At 36.1% G+C, this 11,082-nt stretch overlaps 1 protein-coding gene across 2 annotated transcripts; it reads right to left on the minus strand.

The window, feature by feature from the left end:
• Positions 1 to 8,248: 8,248 nt before the first annotated feature.
• On the minus strand, positions 8,249 to 10,474 carry LOC140816639 (ubiquitin-conjugating enzyme E2-17 kDa-like). 2 transcript variants are annotated; one of them, XM_073176026.1, is made up of 5 exons: positions 10,304 to 10,474; positions 10,129 to 10,206; positions 8,861 to 8,988; positions 8,656 to 8,760; positions 8,249 to 8,568 (listed from the first exon to the last, which is right to left on the minus strand). In XM_073176026.1, exons 2-5 carry the CDS (start codon positions 10,196 to 10,198, stop codon positions 8,425 to 8,427), a joined length of 447 nt encoding a protein of 148 aa, XP_073032127.1. In that variant the 5' UTR covers positions 10,199 to 10,206; positions 10,304 to 10,474; the 3' UTR covers positions 8,249 to 8,424. The 2 variants fall into 2 exon arrangements, with proteins under 2 accessions (XP_073032127.1, XP_073032126.1); XM_073176025.1 differs by having other exon boundaries at positions 10,129 to 10,212; positions 10,304 to 10,445.
• Between the last annotated feature and the right edge of the window lie 608 nt (positions 10,475 to 11,082).

An 11,082-nucleotide genomic window follows, 5' to 3' on the forward strand; every position in this document is an offset into this window, starting at 1 on the left:
ACATGCAGATTTGGTCAATCTGTCAATTACGACCCAAATTGCATCACAACCTCGGGAGGATCTCGGTAGCTTCGTCACGAAGTCCATGGAAATGTGATCCCACTTCCATTCAGAAATCGATAAGCTCTGTCTCTTGGTTTTTTTCTTTCCGCTTTCACCTATTGGCAATTTAGACATCTAAAAACATATTCTACGATATCAGCTTTCATCTGTTTACACCAAAACTGTCTTTTCAATTCATTATACATCTTCCTGCCACCAGGATGAATCCTGAATCGACTGCTGTGCGCTTCTGATAATATCCGTCGTTTCAAATCGGAAACATTCGGCACAACAAGACGATTATTCACATACAGTACACTGTCATGTACCTGAAACTCTGATTGATGCCCTGCTCTGACCATCGATATCGAATTCTGCACATTCTGATCAATTTTCTGAGCTGCTTTAATTCTCAGAATCAGGTCTGGTTTAACTTGAACAACATATAATTTCAACGGTCTATGATCTGTCTCAAATACTAATCCAGACAAACAGTAATCTTCTATCAAATTTGACACACCTATAGTCGATAAGGACAAAGAACATACCTTACGACTCAGTGCATCAGCTGATGCATTGGACTTTCCAGGATAGTATTTGATCTCACAATCGAAATCTTTAAGCAAATCAAGCCATCTTCGCTGTCTCATATTCAATTTTGATTGTGAAAATAGATATTTCAGGATTTTATGATCAGAATAAATCTCAAACTTCTCACCATACAGGTAGTGTCGTCATATCTACAATGCAAAGACGATGGCAGCCAATTCAAGATCATGAATTGGGTAGCGAGTCTCATGTGGCTTCAAATTTCGTGAAGCATAAGCGATAACATGGCCTCGCTGCATCAATACGCATCCCAACCCTCTGTGAGAAGCATCACAATAAACAACAAAGTCACTAGTACCTGAGGGAATAGTCAGTATCGGAGCACTAGTCAGTCTCTTCTTCAATTCCAGAAAACTGGACCCACAGTCTTCTGACCACACAAATGGAGCATTTTTCTGAGTCAACTGCGTAATCGGTTTGGCAATACTGGAGAAATCTTTGATAAATCGTCGATAATATCCTGTCAAACCCATAAAACTACGAATCTCGGGTACTGATGTCGGTCTCGGCCAACTGATCACGGCTTCAACCTTACCGGGATCAACTGAAATACCATCTCCGGATATAATATGACCTAGAAATACCACATGTCTCAACCAAAACTCACATTTTGACAGTTTAGCATACAATTTCTCAGCCCTCAAGATTCACAACACAGTTCTCAAGTGTTCGACATGCTCAATCATATTCTTCGAATAAATCAAAATATCATCAATGAATATAATCACGAAATCATCAAGATATCTCTGGAATTTATGGTTCATCAGACCCATAAATACAGCTTGAGCATTCGTCAAACCAAACGACATGACAATAAACTCATAATGTCCATACCTGGTTCTGAACGCGGTCTTTGGGATATCAGAATCCCTGACTCTCAGCTGATGATATCCAGATCTCAGATCGATTTTGGAATATACAGAAGAACCCTGCAACTGATCAAATAAGTCATCAATACGAGGCAAAGGGTATTTGTTCTTTACCGTTGCCTTGTTCAGTTGCCGGTAATCGATACAGAGTCTCATCGAACCGTCATTCTTTCTGACAAACAGTACTGGAGCACCACAAGAAGATACACTCGGTCTGATATACCCCTTGGCCAGTAAATCCTCCAACTGTTCTTTCAACTCAATCGGTGCCATTCTGTACGGAGCTCTAGAAATTGTGTACCTGGCATGAATTCAATGATGAAGTCTATTTCTCGAATCAGAGGCAAATCAGGAATCTAATCTGGGAAGACATCAGCGAACTCACATACCACTGGCAATTCAGCCAATGATGGACTCGATTTTAGTATATCAACTGAATAAACAAGGAATTCCTCCGCTCTTTTCCGTAACAATCGAGTCATAGATACTACGGATATCAAAGGAATTCTGGCTCGAGAACCCTTACTGTAAAATTTCCACTTATCAGCCATCTCAGGTCTGAATCTCACAATTTTGTGGAAACAATCAACGGTAGCTCTGTACTTGGTCAGCATATCGATACCAATAATACAGTCAAAATAAGACAACCCAAGTACGATACAATCTAACTCAATCTCATGCTCGTCATACTGTAGCGCACAATGGTTAACAGAATTCACTGATATAAAACATGTCCCCAAAAGAGAAGAGACGTACACTACAGCATATAATGACTCAACAGGCAAAGCATGAATCAATGCAAATCGTTCAGAAATAAAAATATGTGAAGCACCAGTATCAATCAATACATATGCAGGGTAACTGCATAAAGAACAGTTACCTGCAACAACGTCATCTGGTGCTTCCTGAGCCTGCTCCTCTGTCAAAGCAAATACTCTGGCCTACTGTCTAGGAGGCTGGCTAACTGTCTGGCTTCCTCCTGGCCTCTGCTGTGACTGAGATGGTGCTGGCTGAAATGAATGAACAGCAGGCGATCCTCTATCAGTCTGTGCTGCTGATCCTGATGATTCGGCTCCCTGGGATATTTGGGAACCTCTCTGTGGACATAAAATGTCCCTGCTGTCTGCAGATGTGGCAACTACCAAGCACTCCTTGGCATTGCTCTGTGGGATGTCTCCCTCCGCAAGTTCTGCAGTAAGCTCCGGTATAACTCTGTTTGGAACCAATGGAGCTAGAAGAACTGCTGCCAGACTTCTTAAACTGTTTTCCTCTGGCTTTCAGAAAATCTTTCTTTCCACCACTGTTGCTGCCGCTCTCGAATCTGGGAGGTGGTTGCTGTGGTCTCGGTGCTGGGGCAACATTCAAAGCTCCCTTCTGTCTCATCAAACCTGCTTCGGCTCCTTTGGCTCGGTTCAGAGCATCAGAAAAGTTGTTCGGTCGCCCGGTGTTTACCAATGTAAAGATCTCAGGGTTCAGTCCATTGATAAACTGATCTGAAACGACCTCATCATTCTTGGCAACATGTGGAGCAAACCTCAAAAAGGTAGAGAACATGGCAACATACTCTTCAATGTTCAACTGGCCCTGTCTCAAATTGGCAAACTCTGCACCCTTGTCCTTTCTGTACGACTCTGGAAAGAATCGTTGATAAAATTCAGTTTTAAATACATTCCAGGTAATAGTCTTACCTCGATGCTCCAACGCTTTCTTCATCGTGATCCACTAGTTCTTTGCAACGTCATGCAACTGGTGTCCAATCAATCTGACTTTCCGCTCATCTCGGTAATCCAAAGAATCAAACAGCATCTCAATGTCATCTAACCAACACTCACAATCAACTGAACTCTATGTTCCTTTCAGGGTTTGCGGTTTGAATGACTGAAACCTCTTTAATAATGTTTCCATCGGTGTTGGTGTCACATCCATAGGAGGATTCGATGTGCCACCCTGTTCTGGTACTCTTCTAGGAGGCATATCTGATTATCAAAAGGGTTAGCACTTGCAATACAACAACATGTTTCAGTCCTCCTCTGATCATCTTACTGTTGATCAAGAATTGGTTCTGATTCATTCTTATTAATACATATTACCAATCAAATCAGATAATTCAGGTAAACATGTATTAAAGCAGTAAACACATGCTAGCAATCAAATCAAGGAAAAAAACTCAATCTACCCCGCTCACTAGCTTCTATCTCAGTCTACAGAACCTATCGCTCTGATACCACCTACTGTGGGGACCCGAATCTAATTCGTTTTCTTAATCATTATTAAGGAACAATATAACAATTAAGAAAATGTGGGACATAATTTTTTTTTAAATAACAACTGCGGAAATGTAATGTACTCGATCCGATATACATAACCATACAAAGGTACAAATCTTGTACAATATATGTTTATCTCAACTAGAATTCAGTCACTACATAAAGTACTGAAATCAATCTACTCTAAGTCCGGATCTCCACTGCTAATTCTGAATCCCTCATCCTCATCCTGATCCGATCCTGCCCCACTTGTTGTCATGCACACATACAAACAAGACAACAGCCGCATAACTCCGGTGAGAATATAATCCCAGTATAAATAATGTAAATATGCAGTCATATAAAAGCATATATAAGAGCATGAAACACATATCAATAACATGTATCAAAATCGGAAAACATGAACTGATATCACACTGTAAATCACTCGTGACTCGTCATCTCAGACTCGACTAATCTCTAATGTAGAGATCCCGGTTTCTGGACATTGTCTCATGTATCGAATCTCAGCGATAGGAATGAATCAACCCCTAAGTGACATCGATATAAACTAAACGTCCAGTGTCTTGGCGAATCAGCCGAAGACTTGGCGAATCAGCCGAAGACTAGGCGAATCAGCCTATGACTCAATACACGCTCTGTCTATGAATCAATAGACCACACATATCAATTTCATAATTGCAGATGTCAATGCAATAAAGTAAAGTATGTGATTTAGCAAAACTCAAGTCAAATCGAACTCGAGTTGTGCAATCCCGAATCAACATTGATTTATACCTTTCTTTATATCAATCTGACTCTGTCGAAGTCTCGGATTCAATGCATGTCAATACTCAATCTGGCAAGTGACAATAACGAGGAATACAATATCAATACCCTAAGATTCTCGGGTCCTGATTAATACGATCCCTTATATTATTCTAGAAGGGCCAAGCCAATAAACCATTATAGAACGGTCGGGCACATATGCCCGGGCGGAAGGGCCGAGCCCTTTGATAAATGATGGGCCTGAAAGGGGTCAATCTAGAGAATTTATCAAGATCTTTGGTTATAGGTAAGAAATCTCGATAAACGCGGAGTTTGGTCAAATCTACAAACATAAGGTAAGCTAGCCGCCATGATTACCGAGTCCTGATAATCGAAGTCTCTTACCTCAAGTAGAATTCTACCTATGTAAGAATCAATTTCAACAAGGTAATTAGCTCATTCTTCTCCTATAAATGCCATGTATTTGCTATGATTTTGAACATTCACATTCTTCTGCTCAATTTACACGCTTATATTGCACTCATAATCAAAACCCTGAATTAAAAATTAGAGCGGCCATGACGTCCTGCACCCCCTAACCCTATTTTTTTCTGCACAGACCCTTCGACACCGACCCCAAAAGCTTGGGAGATTTGAAGACCTGCTTACTAGATCGAATCCAAAGAAAATTCTTGGTATCATCAGTATCAATATAATCGAAATGTATCAATGTAAATCCATTCAAACAATATAATGTCAAATAAATATATCTAAATGCATCTAATTGTTGAAGTAGCAATGTAATTGTACAAATGAGGTTCCCGAAGGCTGAAGCATATTACAACATGAATATTGTTGTCGAGATTCAATTTATGCATACACGATTGAGTGAGTATAGCATAAAAATTGGAACGTTTTGGTGCGGTTTAAGTCTATATTACAACACATGAGATATAAATGATTCAAATCTATCATATATAATGGGTTTTCCATATATTTGATGTGTGATTCACGTAGTCACACATAGTTTTTATAAAGTGTCATGTCCATTAATGGAAATTACATAATTATCCACTTTATTTGGACTAATTTAGCAAAGCAAAGAATGTATTGTTTCAGGAAGGATGATCTTATACGTTTCTTGTGTAAATTATTTGGTCAAAAATTATATAATACACTCAGGCTGTGTTTGGTTGTAGAATAAAATAAACTAATGATTAGTAAATAAATGATAAAGAAAATCATTATCGTAGAAATGTAATATATGATGTAAAATAATATTATGTTTGGTCAGATTTTTAAGTGTAGGATAATTTTGAATTTTTTGATGAAAAAACAAATTGCCCTTTCTTCTTTTTTTTCTTCTTCTACTCCGGCAGCGGCGGTCCGGCGGCCGATCCGACAGCGGAGGTGGCGGCGACGGTCCGGCAACATCGGTGCGACGGCACTCAACGGCCGCTGGCCGGAAGTTATCGACCGGCGACGGCGATGGGGCCGTCAACTGTGGCGACGATAGGCAGCGGTAGTCCGGAGGTGTCGACGGCGGCGGCGGTTGCGGTCGTGGCGGGAAGTGGTGGTGAATTTGGATATAGGAGAAGGGTAAAATTGGAAAAATAAGAATGATTAAGAGTTGGATAAATAATCATAGGGGGTGAGGAGTAATTATTTTAACCCACCTAATATAACCTAATCATTCATATGAGAGATTGACTTGATTAAATAAAAAACGTACCAAACATGAGATTATGTGGGTTTAAAATATATAAACCCCCACCTAATCATTCAAATCAAACGCTGAGTCAGAGTTATCATCCCATATTGAAATTTGGATTTTCAACCCTTAGGGCGTCCAAAATGATGGGTTGTTATAACACCCATCAACTCATCAAAAATCGTGGGTTCCACTGCCAAATACTTATTATATCAACATATTTATTTCACTCACATTTTTTTTTAAATTAAAACTCATTATAAATGGGTCCTACATATGTTATACAATATTTAAATCATTATTATTTTAATTTTTAAAAAAATATTATTTTTTAAAATCAATAAAATTATTTTATTAAAAAATAATATTTTTAAAATTAATAATTTTATAAAATTATTTTTAAATAATATTATTTTTATTTAAATATTTTTATTAAATAAAGTAGATGTTCGAAAGAAATACTACGACAGAAGAATTATTTAAACAATACATGAACACGATTTATTTAAAATTACAATACAATTAAAAAGTTAAAAAACATAAAAAAAAAAAAATCCAAAAAAAAAAACGATTAATTTTAAAAGTTTTTTTTTTAAAATAAAAAATCTAAAAATTAAAAATTAAAACAAAATAAAATAAGAGACAAAATAAAAAATGATTTAGACTGGTTTAATTTCAAATCTTTAGCTCAAATATACTCCAATAAGTTGGAGGAAAAAGGATGGAAAAAGGATGAACTAGGCTTATTTACTTTCAAATCTCAGCCCATGGATCATGGGCTATTCTTAATGTGTATGACTCGCCGAGAGCCCCTTCTCCCAGTGCACAGATACCATGTTCCTCTTGTTTGTGCACCCGGATGGGTGTAAACGAATCCAATATAACGAAAATTTGAATACTCGAATTCGGCTTGAATTAGTTCTATTCGAGTTTGAGTTCGATTCAAAATTCGAAAGTTTTAAAACTTTTGGCTTGATTCGGTTCAACTTAAAGCTCGAGTTTGAGTTAGACTCGAAATATTCTAACATGTTGGCAAACTATTCGAACAATTGCTTGAAAATAAATACTCGAAATGCTCAAAATTTATCAATTTAATATATAATTATATTATATTATTAAAATATTAAGACTCTTGAGTGATTTACAAATTAATAAAATATTATGACTCGCGAGTGGCTTACAAACTATCAAATAAAATAATTTGAGCTCAAGTTCGGCTCGAAAAAAGTTCGAACATACTCGAGTTCGACTCGAATACGAATCAAGTATTTTTTGAGCAGTCTCGAAAAGCTCGCGAACCGATTCAGTTCATTTACACTTCAAGCCAGTATAGATTTTTCATCTATTGGAATGGTACTTTTGATTGTATGTAAAGATCAAGTCGTCATCATATAGATCCTAAGAAAAGTATTTCATAAAACTAAAATTTCAAATTTTTGGATTTAAGAATACTTTGATTTGAAATCTAGCGTATGCCAAGTGGCGTCTATTGTCATATTTGAGACATCTCTTAAAACAGACTTGTACAATATATTTTTTTAAAGAAAGGACGCACTTTTGCTAATATTAAATACACATAACATATGCACCATGCATTTAACAAACAGAGATAATTTGTATGCAGTGTTATTTGCCCGATTTATATTACTTGTTGGCTCGGGATTTTCAGTGGTCGCAGCTCTCGAGCTCATGGTCAGTTAACATTTTATCGGACTAAACGTTCAAACTTAACTTGGTTCACCCGAACTGATCAAAGTCGGGCAAAGATTGTTTTTAACATTTTCCCCTACTTTTCTTGCAAAGCAATAATGGACCATGTATGTATAAAAAAACCAGAGCCAACATCAGTGCATTTCTAATATTTCCAACAAAAACTTTTGCGTTTGACTAAATAGGAAACACAGACGGATGTCAACAGAATGAATAAACACAATTCACTTAATACGAAGAGTGCGTACAATAGCAAGCACGGGTTATATATATAAACAAGCATGTCAAAGAACTAGAATGCAACACAAGTCCATTTGATTTCACCGGCATGTCTTGGACCGTTGTTTAGATAGAATTTAGGACACCAAAGATAATCCAACTGTTTCTTACAAAGAACAAATTACTTTTAAAAGAAACTCGACTACTCGAGTACATCAATCGACCCCCACTTACAGACACGAAAAGGTACTCAGCCCATAGCGTATTTCTGAGTCCAGCTCCTTGCAGTGGTCTCGTACTTGCTCCGGTCCGTTTTGTACATATGAGCAATCTCAGGTACCAAAGGATCATCAGGGTTCGGGTCCGTTAACAAAGAACATATAGAAAGTAACACCTGAAATGAAGTTTGAATTTTTGGGAACTTTAATATTAAAATATCAGGATGAATCAGCACTGCAGGCTGGTGATAAACAAAATAAACCTTTGAAATAGTTAAGGCAGGGCTCCACTGCTCCTTCAATATATCGAGGCATATGCTTCCGTTGCTGTTTATATTTGGATGGAAAACTTTTGTCCTGAAAGCAACCTGCAAGTCATAAGGTGAATTTACATCAAATTAATACACATTTTGGTACAAAAATTGGTAATAATGAAATCTAAAGCACAAAGTTAGGTACTAAAAACACCTTAGGAGGCTTGAAAGGGTAGTCTGGAGGAAAATGAATGGTAACCAGGAAAACTCCGCCGGCATATGGACTGTCTGGAGGACCCATAATCGTCGCTTGCCAGTGAAACATGTCCTCAGCAACAGGACCTGGAAGTCATATTAACAGGAAAGCAAACATTTAGCATATACAAAGAGAAGTTCAAGTTTTCTCCCTGTAAGCCTAAAGAACTTTCATGCACAATCTTGACTAAAATATATATTACATACATTTGGATTTACAAAAAATACAGACGACCAAGAGACTTGAGCCAAAATCAGGAAACTTTTGAGTGCATGCAGCATGAGAATATACACAAATGATACATCTATGAACAATAAGAATAAACGGAGAGCTTATTTTTAAAGTGTCATTTGTGTCATTTTTGTCCATGTCACGATCTTACCTATACTTCAAATAGAGAAAAAAAACTACATAATAATCTCAATTACCAGATTATGATCAAGTCTTTGACAAAAGCATCACAAGTATTTTCAAGAAAAGCAACTGATTACATTACATTCAAAACCTTGTCCAGGACTTGTTCTCCATCATACCTAAGAAACATATACGCAGAATTTGATCGCAAACTGTGTCTGACTGACTACACACGTCGATTTGTTCCCAAATCGCTGCCAAGCTATTAAATCTACTCAAAAACCTGATCACGATTTCTTTTTTCATTCTTTCTTATTTGAATTGAAGTCAAACCTCATCAAAATTCTTAAGAATTCATCTATCGAGAAGAAGATTAACTCATACAAAAATGCAATTTTTTTCCCGACATATTCACACTTAGATTTGTAACATTATCATTCCAGCAGAGTTTTCCAACTCATTACGCATCACCAATCCAACCCTCAAGCAAAAAAATAAAAAAAACCACTTAAAAATTTGAAGCTTTTACACTTGTGCACAATGAATTGTCCGATCTAAACAGAGAAAAGGTTAGAAATATAACATTTTAAATCAAATTCAGTAAAAATTCACCCGTAGAAGATCCATAAGAAACTAAGACAATTCTGGAGCAAAACTGGCCAGAAAAATTACTAGTAAAATTTGACCATTTAAAAATTAGAACACATACGTATTTTATCATTTTACACCTTTTTATCACCCAATATAGCTCTATAATCTAAAAACATAAAATAAAAACATTGTTCTCAAAAAATCCACTTGCATAGACAAATCAAAATCAAGACTTTCTCATCTTTATTTTTTTTTAAAAATCTTAAATAATAGCGATATACCAGCACTACAAGAGGTAGGAGGATCCTTCTGAAGATCCTTGAGCTCCTTCAAGATCCGCTTCGAAGCCATCGGCGATCCTAAAACTGCAACAAAAATCGACGCCAATCCATCTTCCTTACTGAAAATTCAGAAAATATAAAGAGAAAAATTGGCAACTTTGCTTTGAAAGCATACCTGAAAGGGCAAAAAAAAAAGGTCCTCCGGCCGGCGCAAATGTTGGGGAGAGCCTTTTCGTCGTAAATGGGAAAATTTGCAGAGAAATTATATACAACGTACGGATATGAGTTTTATAGAATTATTGGGAATCTTTCCTTTTTCTTTTCGTAAAAATTCATTGAATCATCGTGTTGATAGTCACATGTGGATTGGTTGATTCCCTATTCATCCGTGGGATCCACTTTGAGTATATCCACATTTTGCTCGAAAGCAACATATTAACAAACTTCATTTTTATAACTTTGTTTCAATATTGAAAATACATACATATATATATATATATATATATATATATATATATATATATATATATAGTCATTGTGCAATAATTCTTACTTTTGAATAAATCTATCGAAACATAAAATTTGAGTCATAGTTTAAAAATTTTGAGTTTCATCATTGTCACTACTTATATTCTTTTTTTATAAAAATGCAAGCGTTTAATCAATGTTATCATTGATTATAAATATTGAAATTATTGAGAATGAGACTATTGAATACAATAATCGTTTTTGTTCGGTAGAACAATCAAAACGTGATATTTGAATTGTTATATAACTTAAAATATTTGAGTTATAATACTGCCACCAACTATAATTTTTTTAAAATAATATACGTAGGATCTTAACTAAACTTTTATATTTAAAAATAAGAGCATATTGGGATAATAATATAATATATTTTATTTTAAAAAATAGGTAAATTTCATTGAAAATAATATGTAACAAGTACTAGTG

This window comes from Primulina eburnea, chromosome 16 (genome assembly GCF_022965805.1).
Source record: "Primulina eburnea isolate SZY01 chromosome 16, ASM2296580v1, whole genome shotgun sequence".
NCBI classification, from domain to species: domain Eukaryota; kingdom Viridiplantae; phylum Streptophyta; class Magnoliopsida; order Lamiales; family Gesneriaceae; genus Primulina; species Primulina eburnea.